Source organism: Dendrobium catenatum, unplaced genomic scaffold, assembly GCF_001605985.2.
Source record: "Dendrobium catenatum unplaced genomic scaffold, ASM160598v2 fragScaff_scaffold_674, whole genome shotgun sequence".
In the NCBI taxonomy this organism is placed as follows: domain Eukaryota; kingdom Viridiplantae; phylum Streptophyta; class Magnoliopsida; order Asparagales; family Orchidaceae; genus Dendrobium; species Dendrobium catenatum.
Genome location: NW_021319136.1, coordinates 211,681 through 234,643, shown reverse-complemented (window position 1 = coordinate 234,643; position 22,963 = coordinate 211,681). Strand labels below are relative to the sequence as shown.

Sequence of the window (22,963 nt, the reverse complement as noted above, 5' to 3'; positions counted from 1 at the left end):
AGAAGCCCACCTGGTCTGTCACACATAAGCTACATTAGCCTCAATAACTCAATCATTACATCCCTTGCCAGTTCGGCTACTACTACGCTTTTCAAGCTGCTTTACAATACCAACAGTAATATAAGCACAAAGCAACTCTATTTAAGGATAAAGCAGTGGCGGAGTCAAAAAATTTATCCAAAAGGCCTAAATCAAAATACTTTTGCTTAACATCTTATGTGGCATCCTTGCATTTGTAATTCTGAGAGGTTCAATTTGATTATAAGTTTTTTGAAATCAGAATTAAGATGATCTCCGATTTAATTTCGGAAGTTTCAAACTTGATTTTGTTTTGAGATTTGTTATCAAGATAATTTTTTTATGACATATCAAAGATAAACGGTATAAATGCACATTTTTTATCTTTTGATGATATTTTCTTTTACAATATTTTGAATATAAATTGCACATTCTCTCTCTCTCAAATATTAACAGTGCACTTCTTTTTTTTTTTACGGGGAGGGCGCGGCGCACGCCCCCCTTGCCCTGCCTTCCCTCCGCCCATGGGATGAAGACTAATATTTCAATAAAACTGTGCCACAAATATCACTCTCAACAGATCAAGAAGAAAAAGAAAAAACATACATAACAAAACAATTCCTATCTTAACCTCAGCTGCATGGTTCAAAGTAGGTATAAAAAAGCAGAAAGATCAGGTATTTATATGCCAATGGATATAGCTAGCCTTACAAAAGAATGAAAGGAATTAGCGTGTAATGGTTAACTGGCATTTGAGGCAGGGCTGACCAATCTACAATTGATCAATATCAACAAAGTATACAGTAAAAACTACCCTTAGAATCAACCCTTCAAGGTTTAGGTCCCCTGCCCCACAGAGCCATTGTAAAAAAAACAACAAGAGTAACATCTTAGATAAAATCTAAGAATCAGGCCGTGCCGGCTCACCAATTTGAGGCCTGCACAAAGAATCAATTAAGTGAATCAAATCTGACCTAGAAAATCCACTTCCTATAGTTAGAGCCAAGAATAAAATCTGTTGTTAGCAACCATCACTGCCAGTACAAGCTCTGAGGAAAATTTCTTCTGGCTTTTTCTTTGCTCTCTGGAAATCTACAGCAGGAACTGCTCTGCTCAACAACACCACTGGAGACAGAAGGGCCTCTAACTTCTAGACTCTTTGGACGGGGCTCAACGGAGGTTGGTTGTTTATTTGAAACGGAAGAGTAGAACTTAAGCTGCTCCTCTTTATGCTTCTTCAACTTAACGTCCAGTTTAGAAACAGAAGGGGGATGTCTCATCCTCAGTGGTGTTGGATCGACTCTATCAACAATAGATCTTCGAGCAGGAAGTACTTTTGATACCTCCAAATTGTGCTTCTTCAAACGTTTGAATGCCTGGAAAACCAATGTTTAGTCTCCTTGAAAATCAATGTAGAGTGTAGGAATTGCAATAATATAGAACAAAAGAACTAATCATGCAACACAAACGAATTTTATGACAATCAGAGACATGGTCGAAGCATGCATCCCTTTAAACGTGCTCAGAGATGCGATTAATTATTTTGTGTGGATGTCGAACGTCGTTCATAGACCAATCAGAATGCACCACGTCACCCTCTGCTCGGTATTGCTGACATGACGCATTCTGATTGGTTTCCGGACGTTGTTCTGCGTCCAGTCTCCGCACAGAATAATTTCGCCAGATATGCAGCCCTATTAGGAGCCTACAGAAGCAGGTACATGCGACCATTTTCTGGTGTCAGCTAAGTTGAGTTTAATGGCATTCTGGAATTGGTAGAGCAGCATGGTAAAAAGGAAACTTAGAAGTAGAGAATAACTGTAAATAAACTATGATACTTCAACGGAGTTATAACAACCTACATGGCGAGATTAGATTGATTCTCAACTACAAGGGAAAGCGACATGTTGATCTCAGTATAGATCTAGCAAGGTTGGCAGGAGACCTAGTCCGCCATAAAGTCGTCTGCCGGAAATAATACACGTCAAGGAAAGCTAAAAATTAGCCAAGTCTCAGCTTGTTAACGGGTCTTTTTGAGGAATTCTTAATTCATTTTGAGAATTTTAAGAGGCTTGAAGGCTATATATACTAACATTTTTGCGAAGGAAAACTTAAGAGTGAAAAAAGTTTTTTTAACTTTAAGTATTATATTGTTCAAAAGGAGATTCGGAAGGCAAAGTTCTTAAGGTGCTCATTTCTAGTTCCCTTTGAGGAAATTAATTTTAGTAACTTTTTCCTTATTCCTAGGCTCACTGAAAGCATTTTCTTTTTTGTAAATTATTTATGTAATTTAGAGCTTACATCGTCTAAAAACAATCTTTAAGTCTTGTGAGATTGTGAGTGAGAAATTTAAACTACAAAGTTCTAAAAAACAAAGATTTTGGAAGAGTTCTATAGTTTAGAGATTGCCAGCACACTGTTTTTCATTAAATACTCCCTATACACTCATTCAATTAGCCCCAAATTTGGTTGAGAGGTACTATGGCATATTATCTGCATCCCATAATTTTCTCAACCCTAATTGAAGCCCTCCACTAGCTTGACTTGATTTTTCAAATAAATGGCTCAAAATTTGACCTAGATATTTTAAAAATTATTACAGACAATCCATAGAGAATTAGAGTTTAATGTTTTTGTGGTTTGTGTGTTCTCATGAGGGTTAGACACACTTGCTTGCAACCCAGTTGAACAATAGATACACCTAAATTAATCAACTTAGATCTAGGGTTTCATAACTTAGAAAAATTATAAGAAATTCATTTCAAGTCCAATAGGGATAAAACTCAAACCTAGTGAACTTAGGCTTCGTTTGGTTATTCGATACTTTTGTAAAAGGCAATTTTAAGAAACATTGGCTCAGAGAAAGAAGTTTTCTAATGGAAAAGGCATATATAATAAGCATTTTTTTCAAAACAGAAAAAATGAACAAAATGGTATTATTAGGAACGTGGTTTAAGGAACCAGACAGTAAAAAAGAAATAACTTTACCGTTTTAAAAAGGAATAAGCACAAAAATGCCCAATCAAACTAGGCCTTAGTGACATCCTAAACCCTAGGTATTAATTTGGTGGCAATTATGACTCCCTAAGTCATCTAAATTAACAAACCCTAATTTCAGCCGCAAATTTGAGCTTAAAACTTATAAAATTCATAATTAATTAAATAAAACTCATAAAATCATAAAATAAATTGCATTGAATCATAAATTGAATGTATAATTAGAGAAAAATAAAAGCCCCATGAAATTTTATTTTAAATGACCTTAATCACAACTTAGGGTTTAATTAAATTTTAATTAAATTAAATCATATAAACTCATCCTTTGGTCCAATTGATCTCAAATTTTCAGTGATTGTACTTTTGGCTTATCCCTACTTCATGGTATCAATCATTTGATCAAATAATTGCAATGCTCTAAGTTCCTTTTATGTGAAGGAATTAAATAAACCAATCAAACTTGTAAATTTCATAACTAAATAAATATAAATCATAAAAATATAATCTTAAATGCTCCGAATAAATAGTATAATGCATGAAAAATAAAATTAAAATCTAACTCAAATTAAATTTCAAAATCAAACACTGGTCAGGTCTTTAATAATAAATTCAAAGGACTCTATGCACTTGCTTTATCCCTTAGGAAAAATCAAATACATTACAATTATGAGCTTTCTGATTTGATAATTTTTACTTCAAACTTTACTTGAATTTATTAATCATCAAGATTCTATATAACTTAAAATTAAATAACTCTAACCATTAAAATAAAATTTATTAATAAAGTAATAAAATATTAAAACTTAAATTCAAATTAAAAAAATCCATTTACCCTATAATCAAAAAATAAATTCAAATATAGATAACTCAAAGCCATACAAGCTTAGCGCACACTGTAGAATTTGCCTGCTTGGATAACTAGCTCTAGTCTAGGCTACGTGGTGCTTATTTACTTATGTTTTGGGGTGATTGGATGCCTTGTTTGGAGGGTGTCACCTGCTGTGTTTGTTTACTTTATCTACACTCTGGATGTTATATTATGCTGAACATTGGGACATCACTAATGTCGAGATCTTAGCTACTACTGTTATCAAAGATGTGATGTGCTCCATCATTGGATGTATGATCTGGACGGTATCATTATTGAAGTAGATTGCATTATTGCAATCAAATGGCTGAAGGATCTTATGAACCATGACCATGTCCTCCACCAAAGCAACTTGGAAATTGATGTTTCTTTCCTCACTCAGTTTAAGCAGGTTCTCTTCAACAACATTCCAAGACAAAGCAATTATGCAGCCGACTTTTGTGCACATTTTGCCCTTTTTGGTGACTTTTTGTGGAATGACATACGCTACAGGAAGATTCCCTCAACTTTTGCTAATATTTTGAGGGATGAAAGTGATAAAATTTTTCAAACATAGTTGCATGCTTTTCTGATGTATTTCCCTTTATAGTTTGATTAATGCAAATGCAAATTTCAAGGATGTTATATCATGCATTTTCTCATATTTAATTTTTTTCAGTGCACTTTACTTGGCTTGCATATACTTGCACTAGTCCAGTTTGAGTCAACCTTTATTTCATAAAGTATAAATGCAATTTGTAAGTTGTAAATGTAAAGTTTGTAAAAAAGTCCATGATATGTGAAGCATAGATTCTTGTATAGGTAGATTGAGTTGTAAAAATAAAAAATGTTATTGCTTATATATAGGACTCCAAAAGAAATTATCTTTCTTTGATCGCATTTTCTTTTGGAATTCTATAAAAGATTTGAAGCCTAATTTGCCTGATGCCTACAACCTGAAGACTTTAAAAAGCAAGCACATTTAGATTTGTCATTCTATAGGAATAGAAATTTAGGCTTGTTGTAAATGGTGCCTAGCCACTTTTATTTTCCTGCAGATCCTAGGTTAAATGTATAGTGGTATTTGTCATATATATAAGTATATTACTTTTCTTTATACAGTGCTCCATTCATACATATGCATTTCATTTATGGTTTGACAGATAACCTGCATTCAGGGGTAGTTTGTTTTCCTAGGTTTCTTTGCGACATGTGTCATTGCGGGGATACATACAATAGGCTCTTAGGACGCTGAGATGTTTCTATACCGTAGACCCGAACACCCTTGCATATTCATGCATATTTGCTTTAAGATGCCATCCATACATGCACAATAGCCAAGCACATAAGCCAATGACAAGCAAGGGACGACCTTAGCGACGGGGTTGAGCCTACTATTTCATATAAATTTAAAGTCGTTATGCTGCTAAATTTTTCTATAAAACCTAATGTAGATTAAGTTAGTCGTATAGTGTAGATCACATTAAGTACATTATAGAGAATCTAGAGCATATATTAAAAAAATATATTTTAAAGTGCATTAGCTAGGTGCATGACATCTTCAAGATCCTAATTAAAGTCTGATCTTAAATTCCTAATTCTAGTTAAATAATAGTTATCTACCATCCATGCATTATACCTAAAAAGAATGGTTTTAAAAACGTTTGTTTAAGTTGTTAGTTGCCTGTTCACTTCAAACAAATATAAGCCCATATTTGCATACACTCTATATGCATCCTTCCAGAAGGATTATCCTTATCTTCTAATAAACTATAAACTCAAACATAAACTAAATCCTAATCTAAATGGTAAAATCCAAACATTAATATAAGTTGGAGTGTTTCTAGGTTATCCTAGAATCTCAAGCACTTTCTACTTTTCTTCCATTGACTTGTGAAAAATCGTTCAAATTTTGAATATTTATCTGTTGATAGGCTTAAACTCAAAATCCTACATATAAACCCCTATAAATCTAAAAAAATTTAGTCACAAAATTAATCGAGAGTTTTTTCAAGACTTATCTTGGATATAATTAATTATAGAAGCTTGCCTCTATAGAAAACCTAGAACTCAGTAAAAAATAAATCCTGCTTTAGTTCGCTATAGCAAAGGAAAAATCTCTAGACATAGATTGAAGTTTTATCCATTGTTAATTTTATTTTCAAAACGATGGTGGAATATCATTTTATATTTTGGGATAAATAGTCTACTATCTATGTTGAGTTTGATTATGAAAATAAATTACATTTCTGTAATTAAATCGATAGTCAAGCATCAGTCTACCTTTCAAGATGGTATGTAGTTAGCTATGTATATTTGATTATAGAAATATAAAACAAATTAGTTGACACAATTAGATGCATTTGTAGGAATATAGAAGGGAATTATTGCAACTTGTAAGGAATAATTCAAGGATTAGAATTACAGCATGTTAGCAACAGCTATTCCATATTACTGGATCTAGAATAAGGCTCACAAAAAAAAAACTATGTTTCTTAAAATGGTTGGAAGGAGGAACCAAATTAGATACTACTATTCACATTCATGATGTTGCATAACTTATTTTTAATCTCAATTAAAAAGTCCATATAACACATAATATTTACAGGCAAATATATATTAAATTTTTTCCTCAAGAAGAATAATATGATTGTTTAGTTAATTGTCCCAAATTAATCCAGCAAACCTTTTCCAGTTTACATAAAAGAAGGTATTAAAGGACAAATCTAAGTTAAAATTAATTCTTCCTCAAAAAGAATAATATGGTTGATAAGCTAACTGTCCCAAAATAGTCCAATACACCCTTGCCAATCTTTAAATACATTCAGATACAAAACATGAGCCTTTGGTTGCCTGTAAGTGGAGCGAAGTTATACTTACTACTTCTTGTTGAAGTAGAACAAATCTACTTGGTTGTCTATCAAGAAGTTCCTACTTCTATTAAAAGTTTGAGTAAAGAGTGCAAATGCCTAACAAACTTAGTCGCCATAGAAATGTGTGTGCTTATATGTAAATATATACATACATACATATGTATATAGGATGGATTTTTCTCTTCCTTAGAAAAGAATGTCCATTTCCCTCCCACTCAAATTTTGATTTTATAACCACAAAATGTTAAGACCACTCAAGTATTCATTCTCTTTGGCATCCTTAAAACTAGCAGCAATTTCGAGATTTTCTTACAATCATTTGATCATAAATCTGATCCATTAAAGTTTATTTAATTGATGGATTTGATTATATGAGAAGATAATTGCAATCCCTCTGCGGAGTCTTTCAATTGGCCTAGAATTAAATACAAGAGGTAGTGAGAATGTTTCGGAGGTATTTAATGGCTTTGATTGGTAAAATTCATATGTAACACTAGTCTTTTAAGGGGCTTATATGCATCCAATCAATCTTATTTTTTTCACATGCCTGATGAATAGTCTGATGAATAGTGAATAATTAAGAAATTTAATAAAACGTGATCCATATATAAGTTTTATTTCTTGGATGAAAAGTAATCACGAGTTCTTAAGTTTGGCAGCACAAATTAAATCAAGAAGAGAATGGTCATACTGCTTTTAGGGTAGGGTTAAAGTAGCAACCCCGTTGCAATCAATCAACTTCAAGTTTAAGATCGATTCAAAGCCATTCAATCCAATCCTGAGCTAGACAAGCCTAACAATAGGAATGCATAATTTAATCTAAATTTGGGCAAATTGTAAAACAGCAATATTGATTCAAGCTTGATCTTAGAAAAAAATTGATTTGAATATCATCTCCTAAACAAATCTTTACTCTAAAATACATCCATAAATCTATTGGAAACATAAACAAATTGATATATGCATAAATATGTGAATACAAACTAAAAAAAACATATATGAATGTATGCACGCATTCAATCACATGAATTGTCATATACATTCATATTTGATCTCAAACTAGCTAAATTTGATAGATAATTGGCCAATAATTAGCTTATTCATTTTGATTCTAGCTTAATCTACGCCAAAAACTAATTCTATAACTGAGCAGTCTTCAATTATCGAATCAAATTAAAAACTTCTCTTGATAAACCAATGAGCTTTAGCTTAATTGGCATGTTCTTTGGTTCCCAGGGTTGAGGTCAAAAGTTCCAGTCTTATATATGGATTTCTTTAAACAAAACAATTACTAGCTCCTATGTAAAATTGATCTGTAAATGCCAAATAGTATTCTTAAAATATATAAAATATTTTGGATAGGTTAATATTCATTTTTTAAGACAGTTTTTTTTAGAGAAGAAAAGATTCTATATGTGTGTCTCTATGCTATGACCTTCAAATTCAATGAAGTTAGTGGAATACTCTTAAACAATTTTATGATCATTTAATTATTAATTGAATGGACAAAAATTTTCCTAATGGCTGGCTCAAGTTGCATTAGAAGTTAATTGTGATTTTAAAGTATAGAGATTTACAAATGGTTTATAATTAAATCTTAATTCTACAAGTTGTTTATGATGGTTAAGGATCTAGATGTATTGATCGATAAAATAGATGCATAAAATTGGGTTATTAAAAGGATTTCTACATGTCATCAGATCACATGCTATCGGTGATTAAATTCTTATAAAAAAGTAGTGAATCTAGATCAATACTTAAGCTCAGCGATGTGATCATTTTACATATATATACACACACAAATTACAAATAACAAACATATAGAATATTGAATAAATTTTGTAAATACATTCATGCTAGTCTATATGTACAAACAAACAAATAGAAATGCCTACATATGATAATTTCATAATTGATGCAGTGAAGCTTTAGCATTTTATATTTTTTTTTTTTGTGTTTTGGGCGCTATGTAATTCTATTTTGTATGGCCCTATGATTGAAAACAACCCATGATCATGCCGGGCTTGGTGCTCTCATGCCGGTTCACACCATTGTCCTTCCACTTGTGTTTTCTTGATCCTTCTCTCCAGTGGATGCTCATTTTTTTATGCTAGCTGCTCGAATTCCCTGTTGTCTATTCAGTTTCCATGTTGTCTGCTTGATTTTCCCAATTGGCTACTTGATTTTCGCCATGGTCGCTCGATTTCCCTGTCGTTGGATGCTCGGTTTTCCCTTTTGCTAACTCCTATGCTGGAAACTTTAATTCCTCATTGAATGAGCTGAGTTGGGTGGTTCTTATTGGCTGATTTGGAGGTACATTTATGTGGGTTAATAAATATTTTTCCCCTTCTTTCTCCTATATATAGTGGCTGAATTTCTTTGTGCAGAAGTTTTTGGAGAGTGATCATTTTAAAAACCTAAGGGTTTCTTCCTAGCGTGCAAGCTGACTTCTCCCTAACCGCTAATTCTTCCTCTCGATATTCTTTCTACTTCTTCACTTCACGGTTTCCCTTCCACTCGTATCTTTCTTATCTAAACTATTGTGAGTTGTAAGTGGTGTTGTGTCCAGTTCTATTGGTATTTGTCGAAGGAGCAATGTCTTTTGTTGGAACCTAATTCCTATGGCAGATCGCTCGTTTGTCATTTCCTTTGAACATCTTTCCTAGTTGGTGTTTGCATATGAGGTGACCATTCGTGGTTATTTTGAGGATTTATAGTTTATTTTTTTGTTATTTGTTCTATTTTATGCGACTTCCTAACAAATTTCTCATATTAGTTGTATACTAAATATCCGTCATTTTGGCGTTTTTTTATGTGATATAGAGAGGAAGTATCTTAATTTACATTCCCAGTGTTCTCCTACTTGGTTTAAGAACTTAGGTTGCATCAATAAATGGTTTATAACATATTGTATTACCTCATTTATTGTAATGCATTATGCATATAAACTTTTTTATGAAAGTTTTATATGTATCTATATATATAATAGTACAAGTTATTATACAAGCTTTAATATGTGGGTGCATGATGTACTATCTATGAGTGTGTGTTAGGCATTAAAGTTCTGGAACAATTCCTTTATTTCCAGCTTTCGAATTCCTCTTACATGCAAGCAAATAAGGCACGAGTCGATAGATAATGTGACAACTTTTCGACACTTACCACCCCAATCAAAATCCACCCATAAAACTACTCACGGATTCCTTAAGGAAATGAAAAAAACAATAACAACAACAACATCAAACCTTCATCCCACTATGGTGGGTTGGATGAATCATTTTCCTCTATTATGTCCTATAAAGAGTCCTATAAAGAATCAAATTCTCAATTAAATCTAATAAAAAATTTCATTTATAATACTTTCTAACCAGTCCTTTTAGATCCACCTCTATATTTTTTAACATAGGCCGAATCTAATGCATCTACTTTCCCAACCGAATCATCAGAAAGTGACTTTCTAATCTTATCTACCATTAGAGCTACTCCAACCTTTTCATGTATGTACTCATTTTGCATTATGTCTCCAAGTGTAAAACACATCCACCTGAGCATCCTCATCTCTACAACACTTAATTTTTTTCTTGCCTTTTAATGTCCAACATTTTGAGCCATAAAGTATTGCAAGTCTCACCACCATCTTAATAAAATTTTTCATAAGTTTGAGTGCTATTTTTTTATCACACAACACGCCTGAAGCATTCCTCCACTTCAAACATTTAACTTGAATTCTACTAACAATATCCCCATATATTTCACCATCATTTTGAACAATATACCCGAGATATCTAAAATGTGCACTCTTTTTAATGATTTGATCACCCAATGTCATAATCCCACAACTAGATTTATTTCAATTAAAATTACATTCCACGTATTCGGTTTTATATCTACTCAAATGAAAATCTTTACATTCTAAGGTTAAATCTATAATTCAAGTTTTTTTTTTTCAACACACTCACTAGTTTTATCAACAAGAAGAATATCATCAGCAAAAAGTATACACCAGGGTACATCCTCTTGCAAATGTCTAGTAAGAACATACATGAATAAAGCAAAAAAAGACATGGTCTTAAAACTGATTCTTTATGTAATCCATAGTAGAAATAGAAAAATACTTGGTCAAATCACCTTGGGTTTGAAGATAAGTAACACCTTTCATATACATATCCTTAATAACTTGAATATAAGCATTATTAACTCATTTCTTTTCTAAAACTTTTCAGAGCACTTCTCTTGGAACTTTATTATATGCTTTTCCTAAATCAAAAAATATCATATGAAGATCCTCCTTACTCTCTCTATACTTCTTCATCAAACCTCCTAACAAATGTATAGCTTTCATATTAGACTTACCAGGCATGAATCCAAATTGAATTTGAGAAACATTAGTATCATGTCATAATGTATGCTCAATCACTCTCCCATAATTTTAATGTTTGACATATTAACTTAATTCCTCTATAATTTGACTCTTGTGCATCACCTTTACTCTTAGAAATATAAACAAACACACTCTTTCTCCACTCATATGGCATCTTTTTAGCCTTCAAAATAGTAATAAAAATTTTAATAAGCCAAAAAATTCCTTTATCTCCTAAGCATTTTCACACCTCTATTGGAATATCATTATGCCACATTGATTTTCACACTTCATTCACTTTAGAGCATCTCAAACTTTGGCTTTATTAATACGATGATAAAAATAAAAATCTCTACTTTCATTTATGGTGCTCAAGTTAGTTAAAGAAATGAAAAAAGTAAGAATGCTTAAATACATCTTTCTAGACAGCCATCATAACATACTTTCCCTCAGATCCTCAAACTTATTCCCATGAACTTTCTGGTGTCGGTGGTACCCATCTAGGTGTTTTTTTTCCATAAAATAATTAATCAAGTTCTTACAAGAAAGCACTAAGCCATGAGCCCATAATGATTTCGCATAACTATTACCACACGCTTGACTAGCCTAGTCAAAATCCGTCCATAAAACTATTCAAGGATTCTTCATGGAAAAGAAAAAAGCAGAAAAGTATAACAGATCTTTAACCAAACTATCTCAGTCCATACTTTTCTTCAACCATTTTACCACACTTTTTGGTGTTAGGTGTAGCCCATCTGCTGCAATTTGTTGTTTTTTTTTTTGGATCAAATAATGTAATCAAGATCATACAGCAATCAAATAAGCCATGAGCCCATGGTTATTTCAAGAAACTTTAACTACACTCAACTGCCCCGACCAAAATCCATCCATAAAACAACTCACAGATTTTTCAAAGAAAAGAAGAGCGCAGGAAGGCTTAAATACATATTTCTTGCAAGCCATATTGGATCTTCAATAGAATCATCTCATCGCAGAATTTTCCCGAACCTTTTTTTCCACAAACTTTATATTGCTGAGTGCTGCCCATCTGCTGAAATTTGTTTGTTTGCTCGTTTTTGTACTCAAATAATGTAAAAAAACTCTTAATTTAAAGTGTCGCTTATATATCAGAATGCATTCAATAATTGAATCAAGTAAATGAAATATAATCATATTGGTATGATCTAAGGAAACAGCAGTTAAAGAACATCTCGCTACAGCCCTTTCCTCAACCATTATCAATCAATCTTTCTAATCCTGGTGGTTGCCAATATGATGCAATTTGAGTGGTTTTGTAATAAAATAATGTAAGCAAGCTCTTAATTTAAAGTCATAATCATATAAAAGGGTACATTTATAACTTTTATACAAGAAAGACACTCATATCAATCTGGTCTAAAGCAATCTGCAATGAACAGGCGACTTAATTGAATTTGTATAGGAAACAAAATAAAAAAAAATAAAATGAAGGATTCATATAATTACCTGTATTTTAGAAAACCTCGAGTCTGCTCTACTTCTTTCCACTGCAATCATAGCACACCTCCGCTTTACCCTGAATATTTCAGAGTCTGAATCATCAACATCATGAACAACTGAATTTCCAGAGCTACCTTCACATCCCTCTATAGAAATTTCAGATGCAGTTGATTCAGCAGAATTATAGACACAAGTTGACACACTCTGGGAACTTTTGTGAAAAACTTTCATTCTATCGGAAGTTGCACAATCCTGTAACATTAAAACCATTGAATTATTTGTACACGAAAATTTTAAGAAAGTTTTTTTTTTTCTTTACAGCACATCCTTTACATTGTTTGGGGAAAAACAAAGCAATAATTAGATATTTACAGGACTCAGCGCAAGACACTCTTTTGTTGAAGAAAAAGTTGATCTTGAATGAGGTTGACATTCTTGTGCAGCTTCATGTTCGATACCTTCCTCAAATCTTATTTGACAATATGGAAAATAACCAGCCTCATCCGAGCAAAGCAAAGCATTTGGATGTAAAGAAAAGCGATAACTTTCCTCTAATTGCTTTCCCACCTCCTCTGTTATCCCATCTTGCTCAAACTTCTTTGCTACAGCCTCCATTTCTAAAAGATCTGCCCTTGAAACCACGGTACGACTGGAGCCACAATTACAGTTTTTTATGCAACTTTCTGCAATGCAGAATCAGAAACATAAATACTAAGAAAAAAAAAACAAGATAACAACCCACATTTAGGCTTCGTTTGGGACGGCTTTCTTATGGTTTCTTAAAGTTGCTTTTTAGTATAAAAAGTTTATTTTTTGTACTAGAAAGCTGTTTTAAGAAGCTATAAGAAAGCCGTCCCAAACAAAACCTTAAATACAAAAAAAAAACTGTTAATACCATGATGAAGACAGATTGGACCAGTGTTGCAATTGCACGTAACGTAAACTACATAGCAATCACGTTTGCAGATGCTGCAAAGTATCATTTCTGGAAAATTTGAATAATAAGAAGCCCGAGCTCCCAACTTCATGAGCCGCCAACGTGCATAATGTTGGAATCTCATCAAGTTCACAAATGAAACCTTCAAATGATGCTGGGAAAGCAGTTCATTATTACCAGAGACGGGTTTTTTGGCATACAACTCTGTTAAGCTCTTAAAAAGGAGCATGGCTTCCTTGCATAGTAGTTCCTCATAGGATAATAAAGGCATCCTATTAAGAAGTGCATACCGTTGGCTAGCAACAATACCCAAAGAAAACCAATCACCAATAGCGAAATTGACAGCTTCACCACAATTAAAACCTATAGGACACAAAAAATAATAATACTTCATGTGTTACGCATTCAAGCATTAATCATTCCAAGTAAAAAAAAAAGAACTTTCTCTTCACTGCTGAAATGAGGCAAAGGTCTTTACCATGACTGAATCCTGCATGATAAGCTCGAGGAAATGTAATTATAAACTCGCCGGGATTTTGAACAGCTTTATAAACAGGAACATGATGGTCTAACAAAATATTTGGAGGGAACATGGTAGTTTTTCCCAAAAGCACATCAAATGCTGCATCATCTCCTTCGGTTGAAAAAATTTCACGTTTATAAACATATTCCTGAGCCACCTTTTCAAATTCAAGTGCTGCATGACCAGGGATTCCATACCAAGTTTTAGCTGCTCCACAATGATGATAGTTGATGCTGCAAGATTTTATCCAAACCTTAAAACCATTCCACCAAGCAAGAACTGATAAAAAAAAAGTAAAAATTCTAGATCAAGAATATTTCTCAGCTAACCTATATAAGAAGTGATCTTCAACATGCCAAGCGAACATACTAAAAAGCATCCCAATGTAAAGCATGGGATCTGTTACTCCCTGAAAGAAAGTAACAAAATAAAACTAGATTACTATTATAATAGTAAAGGGCAAAAAAATACCAGAAAAGTAGTAAAAATTTTACATACAGGAATAGAGGACTGCAAATGCCGCAACACAGACTTGGGTAGGCGGGAAAGCCTCTGTAAATAAATACAAATTCAAAAAACAAAACAAGGTGAAGTGAAATTGGTTGCAGAAAATAAAGAAGATAAATATATTGGCTCTGTAATCATAATCAACAAAACTATATAAGAAAAAAAGAAGACAAACTGAAAAAGAAAATGAAGAATACAATTTATATCATGCGACTGTTGAGCAGAAGAGGAAAAACCTAAAATAGATCCGCACCTTTAAGTTCCATTTACTTTTACCCAGTTGATCATTAGGAGAAGATGAGAAGGCGCTGCCATCAATGTCACAGGCATATTCAACCAACTCAGTCTTGCCAAAAGCAATTTCCTGCCAGAACTGTTCTTCAACATACTTAGCAGGGAGACATCCAGCACTGGAATATCTTCGAGCAAACTCTTTGTTTGCCATCTTCTCAAAATCACGAAATGTATACTTCCTGGATTAAGGGAAAAAAAATGGTGCCATCAGAGTGCAGAACATAGGGAACCCAAGAGAAGGCCATACATTATCAACATACAATCACCTTCCACTCATAAAGAAGGTAACTTTATCATCAGCACTCCACTCAGATAGACGAAAAGGCTGCACACGAGTAGTAAACTTGAATCCATTTTGCTCCTTCATCAATACCACACCAGCAGGTACAGAAGCACAAATAGGAGAGACTATCTTGCATATGCCTGATAGGTAGGCAAGATTCTAAAATCAGTCAAAAGGAAGGAATAAAAGGATCAAAGAGTACCAATCATATAACATGAACTTTCCAATATGTCAGATCTACTAATACACTTCTTCTCTGTATGAAAAACAAATGATAGTATAAGAAAGAACATGGAACTATTCATATATCAACAGCAATTGGACAGAGAAATACACACCGAAAAGGAGCCATAACAAGGATAGTTACAAGAATATACATTTATCATTAGTGAAGAGGATGAGTGGAAATTTGATACACAGTACTAACTAAAATTTGTGGAATAAATGCAAAAATGTTGAATTATGTATGCGTAGCACGTCTCCTAAAAAAATGCACACTTGACTGCTTGCAATTTCATAAAACATAAAGTTATAGGGAAAAAAGTTCTATGATGCTCATGATCGGAGCGGGAGCTTTTCTACTTGAAGGAACTCATGGCCAAACAGTTGCCAAAAAGTTCTAGGATAATATACATTTTTAATTTCCATCCTCTAATCTGAATCATTTAATATAAAGATGACAACTTTGGCTCCGTTTGAGACAGCTTCTTACTACTTCATAAAGCAGTTTTTTAGTACAAAAATTTTCAATTCACAAAAAATATACTAAAAAACTATTTTAAAAAATAAAAAAAAAAAACTGTCTCAAACAAAGCCTTTAATTAAAGCAAAGGATAGCATCCACACGGAGCATACATTTACTTCAGAGTGAGCATTTTTTTACTTACAGATACATACTAAAAAACAACAAATCATAGGAAAAATACCATATTTTGAAGCTGCAGGTGCAATCTTCTGGAGATAAATTAATGGATCATCAAATTCATCCTTTGTTGGGAAGAAAACAGGGCATTCTGGAATCTTATCTATCCACTCCATGTTAGACATATCAAAGTTTTCTAATATGTGCTTTGAAAAGGCATCTTTTGAGGAACCATTGCCATGTAAGAAAGCATTTGCATTTCCATATGTTCTATCTATACATGATGCAGAAGCTTTGGTAGCATCTCCACCACTTCTAGACATTGTATTTGCGACATTAGTTGTTTGAGAAAAAACACTCAACTTCATCCGTTCAAGCCTCTTGCGCTTCAAAAGTTCTAAACCACTTTTATTTTCTCCGTATAAAAATGACCTACCTTCCACCTGTGAAGAAAATATGCAAAATAAATAGCAACAAGTAAATTCATAATGCACTGCATATCAGAAATAACATAAAGACCTGAATGTGTTTGGAGGTTATGAATCATCGCTTTTAATTTGTTTTTATTATGCTGTTTCAGGTGTTAAACTTTTTCTTCAAAAATTATTTTTAATAACTAATGAAATGAACTCAAATTTAGAATAAATGCAAACTAAATTTTACAATTTCAAGCATACTTCACGAGTCAGTGATAACAGCCTTTAAGGATCACTATGCTCAGGTAGAGGCATTCAATAGAAAAGGCATGATCAGATGGAATGCTACGTTATTTAGTTTTAAATAATCTGACAATAAAAAATTTGTCACTATTCACAATAAGATAGAAATTTTAAAATTTAGGTGAACAAAAATCTATGTTATAATATTCCATATCACCTGGAGAGGGTATGAGAAAGTGCCCCTAAAGCAAAAATAAGGAAGAAATTTATTCTTTCACAAATAAAAAACTGTATAGACAAGCTTTGACTTTCCGTGGATCAATCAATCAAGATCTGAAAACAAAGAAACACACTTAAAGTTTGTTTGGAACAATTGTAATTGTCTATAAAATTGATTGTGAAACTATTATGAGAAAAGTTATATGAGAAATCATATACAGCAACGATGTAGCTATGGTGTAAGTTGATAAGCTTGTTCAAAAAAGTTGTTCTAACTAGCAAAACATTCTAAAACACAGAAGAAAAGCAATTAGCAAAACAACAATGTGATTGAAGTTTAAAAATCAAAGTTATTACAAAGTTGTTCCACACAGACCCAATGTGGTTGTGGTTTAATCAAGTTCTAATTTTCTAATTCATAGAAACCTAGAATCCCTGGAAAGGGAAAAAAAACAACAGTAAGCAAGGAACCTTACAATTCAACAGAGCAAACATTTCAAGAAGAAAGTCAGCATTTGGCAAAACCAGAAAAAAATAACATTGCAAGTTTCGACATAATAAGGCTTTGTTTGGGACGGCTTTCATTCTGCTTCTTAAAACAACTTTTTAGTTTATTTTTGTACTTGAAAGCTGCTTTAAGAAGCATTAAAAAAAGCCGTCCCAAACGAAGCCTAAGTCAAGCAAGGAGCTAACTATCCTACAGAGAATAGAAAAAATCATAAAGTCAGTGGCACATTAATCTCTTGGAAAAATGACTCACAAAAGCATCTATATGATGCTAGAAGCGACTGGAAACATGATCACGCCAAACACCAATCAGACAGCTAAATCAATCTGTAGATCAAGCTATAGAAAAAACTATTCTACAAGATCCTTAAACAGGTAGCAAACAATGCATAACATACCCTGAATTTTCATTAAAACAACAGATCTTTCTGAATTCCTTTGTTAAGTATAAAACTAAGGACATTTCTATTCTGCCAACGATCAGCATACATCCACTATAAAAAATAATATAATAAATTAACAAATCCTCACCCACAATGAGAGCCCCAATCCTAAAGAAAATGGCACGGAAACTCATATGTTCTAAATTTCTACTAGAAAAATCATATTGTAGAAATTTGCAAAATCTTAAATATGAAAAATAGACAAAAAACCAAAGAGGTGAAATGCTATCATTCATCAGAGAAAAAACCAAAAGCTTTACTTCCCCTTCTTTCAAGCAGCACAACAAAGGAAGCAACAAAAGATAAACTATCTTGAAAACGCTAAAAATAGAATGGCCAAATAGAAAAACCGTCTCCGTCATAAATCTGCCTAATATCCCCGAGACTTATCAATAATGGAGACAAAATTGCAAATTTAACGAACTTACCAAAAACCTGAAATAGAGAAAAAGAATAAAGCATGGCTCCTGAAAAAAGGAAAAAGGTCGCGAAAGAACTGCAAGATCTGCACCGCTTACCATTTCATGCCGATCCGGCCAAACAATCCTCCTCCGCAATCCACCGAATCAAGTACCGAAACTAGAAAGGCTACAAAAAACCGACGCCGCACCAGCCAAAAGAGCCCTAGAACGCAACCCCCTAAGCAAGGGACCGCGAAACCGGTGTCCGCACCAGGAATCAATCCCACATTACTCTCTCACGCCCAAATCACGATGAGATCCGAGCCTTATCCCCCAAGGCAAGTCACCGGCGCTACGGTGACCAAATTCGCGGTCTTTCTTTGAAACAAAGCAAGGAAATCCCTGGGCCGAGGCTATGACCGCCGCCACTCAACGACGGCGATCGGTAAAGGGATGTTGAGGAGAGGAGAAGAGAGAAACGAAAGGAAGAAAACGAGGGAAGGCAAGGCAAGGCAAGGGAAGGGAAGGAACGGAACCGAAAACCGTGTCAAGGAGATGGAATACTTGGAAAACGGGAAAAAGAGTAAAAGTTTCTCAGTGATATATAATTATGTATGGAAAGTGTCGTATTAATAAAATCCGGTTAAGTGCAGTAATTAGTGTATTTGAGTAAGTAATTAAGAGGGGAAAAGCGGTAGTTACGGGTGGTTCGACCAAACGCCTCGTAAACGGAACCCGTGGAGGAAACGTTATTTCCTCAAATTACGACTTTCGCCCTATTAAATTTTACGGTAATGCGCGTTTTGTGGGTCACGATAATGGACGGCGTCTTCGTAAAAGTGATGCTGCCTGATTCAAAGTTATTAGTAAATAAGTCAAAATTTTATTAGAGGCATGATCGAGTTAAAATAATAAAAATTAAGAGAGAAATTGAGTTTTGTAAAAAAAAATTCTAATTAATTGATATATTAAAGATTTGAGCAAATTCATTTGATTAAGGCTTTTTTTGGGATGATTTTCAGGTTGTTTCTTAAAGCAGCTTTTTAGTATAAAACTTTTAATTTTTGTACTAAAAAGTTGTTTTATTGTTTTAAGAAACAACAAAAAACTGTTCCAAACGAAACCTAACTAGAACCAGTAAAATTATTTCATAAATGCTTTGGATAAGTTCTTTTTCTTTTGGGCGAATACGTGTGAATGAGGAATATATAAGGTTTCATTTGGGACGGTTTTCTTATTGCTTCTTAAAGCAGCTTTCCAGTACGAAAATTAAAAAAAATATTGTATTAAAAAACTGCTTTAAGAAGCAATAAGAAAGACGTCCCAAACGAAACCTAAGTCTATCAAGTAAGTTAAAAAAGCTCAATGATGAGGGTCAAGGATTAGCTCAAGGTGGTGACTTCAAGTTTAGCAAGTTCAAGCAATAAATGACTTCCCTAATTCTAGATTTAGATTGGGACCTTTGTGTTATAAAATTGATTATATAAATAACTATAAAGAAAATAAAGAAAATGATTATACATAAATTTTAAGACACATGTAGCCAAATTAGAATGTTTGACTCGAAGAAGTTATCTGACGAGTTTTTAAAGCCGCAATGTGCATAAGTAGATGAATTGCCAAAGTATCAATCAATAGTTTCTCATATAAAAAAATTTGTCCATTTGATTAGTCGTCATTATGGGTGTTCGTATTTGACACGACACAAAAATCCGACCCGATTTCAAAATCTTAATTCGAGTTGTCTTACCTTGAATTTGACTGAATTGCTTTGAATTGAAAAAAAATTATTCTGTGCGGAGGCCGGACGCATACCGAGCAGTACCGAGCCGCGGTATCGAGCACAGTGTGACATGACGCATTTTGGTTGGTCTCCGGACGGCTTCGACGTCCGCACAGAATAATTAATCCTTGAATTGAGCTGACTTATCTTAAATCTAATTTGACTTTTTATGGATATAGATTTTTACCAAATATTTTATTAATAACAAATGTGACCAAAATGCTATTTATAAATTTTTTTGGCACAAAATTATACACAATTTTAATCGTCAATCTTTGAACTTGGGATCTCTGCCCTAAAAACAAATTAACGCTCGCTTTAATTAATGCCCTCATTGAGAATCAATTTGACTCTAAGATCAATAATCTTTTCAAAATAAAATCTATTTTTTACTCGAATTAATATAATGAAGGGATCATAGGAAGTTGAATACAAGAAGCCAAATCAATGAAATATATGTATTATTATTATTATTATTATTAGCTCATGAACTTTAATGAGTTTTTTTTTTTTTTTTACCGTAATATTTTTTTAGTAATAAAAAAATATTCTAAAAAAAATCACCTCCTAATGAATGTAGGGCGTGCTATAGCACAACATATTTATTACCCTCAATCAATAAAAAATTTCACTTGAAACTAGGTTTTTTTTTTTTAAATCAACAATTATTACCCCCATATGAACAAAATCCTATTTCCACCCTTGTGCCAATCCTACGAGGCCTATAAGGATTGAATATATTAAATTGAGATAGATAGACGAAGGATTGTGTTAAGTCTACATGACTGGAGCCAAGTCAACCTCGATATGAAAATGAGGTCAACAAGGATTCAAATGACTTTCATGTGGTTCTCCAATAATCTTTTTATAAGTGTCTCCATCATCATTTATTGCTCTTAGTGCAACCATAGCTTTGATTTCGGAGATCTATGGTCATGCAGTAGTTTCAAGGATTTGCTAATTAGAGATGAGAGCCTCGGTCAATTATTATATTTTTTAATAGAATAGCTATGATATTGCATAGGGCTGCCAATATTTGACACTACACAAAAAGCGAGCTGCCGCGCGGTTCCGGGTCGGGTCGGGTCAACCCGACAACCCGCCGGGTCGGGTCCGGATTCGGATTTTCGACTTGTTTCTCTACCCGGGTCGGGTTAGGGTCGACCCGTTTTCCACCCGGGTCAGTTCGGGTTCGACCGACCCGTGACCCGTGACCCGAAATTGACACCCCTAATATTGCAATATTGTATATATTGTATTTATTAAATGATGTCATTAATGTGCCGTTGGTCTCATTAGTTCCTTTGTTTCCTATAATAAATCATTGGGCTTAAAATTTTAAAATTATTTCAAATTTGCCCCCACATAATTCTTCTATGCAGTGATCACAGTTTCATCAAGCAAAACATATTTAAAACTAACTGCGTGCAGACTACAAAATGGTCAATTCTAACATGCTCTCTTTATACAAAACATATGTGACAAACAACCTGATTGTTTGCAACCACAGGATCTTTACAATTATTGTGCATAATAAAACTAATCTTGCTCAGTCATATAACATATAAAATAAAAAAATTCGATGCCTAATCCCCACTCCAGCTCCCTCTATCATTGGCGTCACGCTGCTTGCATATCATTGGCTCAAATTAATAAGATTAGGGACCACCAATGGGATTAGTTCAATAACATTGATTAAGGGTAACTAATACCCATCATTATCATGATAGATAAGACTTTTAATGAAATATTATACTGTATTATATTATTGTGAGAAAGGTCTGGAAAATTTTTAAACAAAGCGATTGCTATACTAGTCTCTTAGGTTTCGTTTGAGACAGCTTTCTTACTGCTTTTTAAAGCAGCTTTTTAATATAACAATTTTAAGAATCAGTAACAAAGTTTTTCCAAACGAAATCTTAATGACTATTTTACGTAATAATTTTAAACTTAGGTTTTGTTTGGGACATCTTTTTTACTGTATTGTTTTTCAAATTGTAATCACGATTTTTATTTGGCTAGTACTTTTTCATTATTTTTAGTAAATTTTTATGCTATGAAGCTGCTTTCTTCATAGCATCTTTACAATTAATTTTATAAAAAGCTGTAACTGTCCCAAACAGATCATTTGATTTTATTTAGGAGAGGTTTCGTAGCGCTTTATAAAGCTGATGTAGAAAGTAATTTTATTTTAAATTGTTATAAAATGCTATTTTCAAGCACGAAATTTTTTTAAAGCAGTGAAAAATAGTGATAAAAAGAAATTATGGTTGCGACATAAAAAATAAAGCTGTAAAAAAAATTATCTCAAACGAAGCCTTAAATGATTGGAGGCGATGTTAAGGGTTTGATTATATAATATATATAGGAGATAGTAATAAGCCATATGAATTAGGTGGCGTTGAATTGTTTAAGGTTTACATGAAAAATAATGGCTACTGTGAATATAAGGTTTGACCAGCTAGGCTTTTGATGATTAGAAATTTGTACAGTTGGCTTAAGGCAGATGGAAGTCAGTTTTTAGGTGGTCTTGACTCTTGACTTTTTCTTTGATGGATAGGTTTCGTGGTAGAATTGGTTGGTGTATGTTAGTATGTTGGATTCTAAGATATTTATATCAATTGCTTTTAATAATGTCATTGACTTTCTTTTGTTGCACTTTAATTATGTTACTCTAAGATGAAATTTGTAATCTCGATTATATAACTTGTAGATAATGGATTAGTGCTTATGTTATTCAAAATCTCCTTAAGATTTTGCACAAACTTTTTCATAAATTAAAGAATTAAAAAAACAAGTGCACATTAAGCCTAAAAAATTTTAAAAAATGGATATGAAGATCAAATGATCTCTATATTGTACATTTACAGCTGAATTTAATGTTTTGCTGAGATTATTCAATGACACTGAAACTATTAAAATTCAATCAAATTTTGAGCTAGAATTGATGGAATTGTTCGAACAAACCAAT

The 22,963-nt window shown here is 33.1% G+C and overlaps 1 protein-coding gene across 2 annotated transcripts; it reads right to left on the bottom strand.

Annotated features, from left to right (window-relative positions):
* Positions 1-675: 675 nt before the first annotated feature.
* Positions 676-18,788, bottom strand: LOC110114577 (lysine-specific demethylase JMJ706). Of its 2 annotated transcripts, XR_003701097.1 has the most exons (12): positions 18,327-18,788; positions 16,045-16,423; positions 15,102-15,258; positions 14,795-15,014; positions 14,533-14,586; positions 14,364-14,443; positions 13,990-14,267; positions 13,470-13,874; positions 12,947-13,257; positions 12,581-12,826; positions 7,427-7,528; positions 1,261-1,394 (listed from the first exon to the last, which is right to left on the bottom strand). XR_003701097.1 is itself a non-coding variant. In XM_020847500.2 (11 exons), exons 1-11 carry the CDS (start codon positions 18,327-18,329, stop codon positions 1,050-1,052), a joined length of 2,478 nt encoding a protein of 825 aa, XP_020703159.1. In that variant the 5' UTR covers positions 18,330-18,788; the 3' UTR covers positions 676-1,049. The 2 variants fall into 2 exon arrangements, 1 of the variants encoding a protein (XP_020703159.1); XM_020847500.2 differs by lacking the exon at positions 7,427-7,528 and having other exon boundaries at positions 676-1,394.
* Between the last annotated feature and the right edge of the window lie 4,175 nt (positions 18,789-22,963).

Bases quoted from the DNA above. Each gene is read 5' to 3' on its own strand.
- LOC110114577 (XM_020847500.2), bottom strand. The intron at 14,268-14,363 runs GTTAGCTGAGAA...AAAATCTTGCAG, and splicing joins GAAGATCACTTCTTATATAG to CATCAACTATCATCATTGTG. The intron at 12,827-12,946 runs GTAAATATCTAA...TTAATGTTACAG, and splicing joins AGTGTCTTGCGCTGAGTCCT to GATTGTGCAACTTCCGATAG.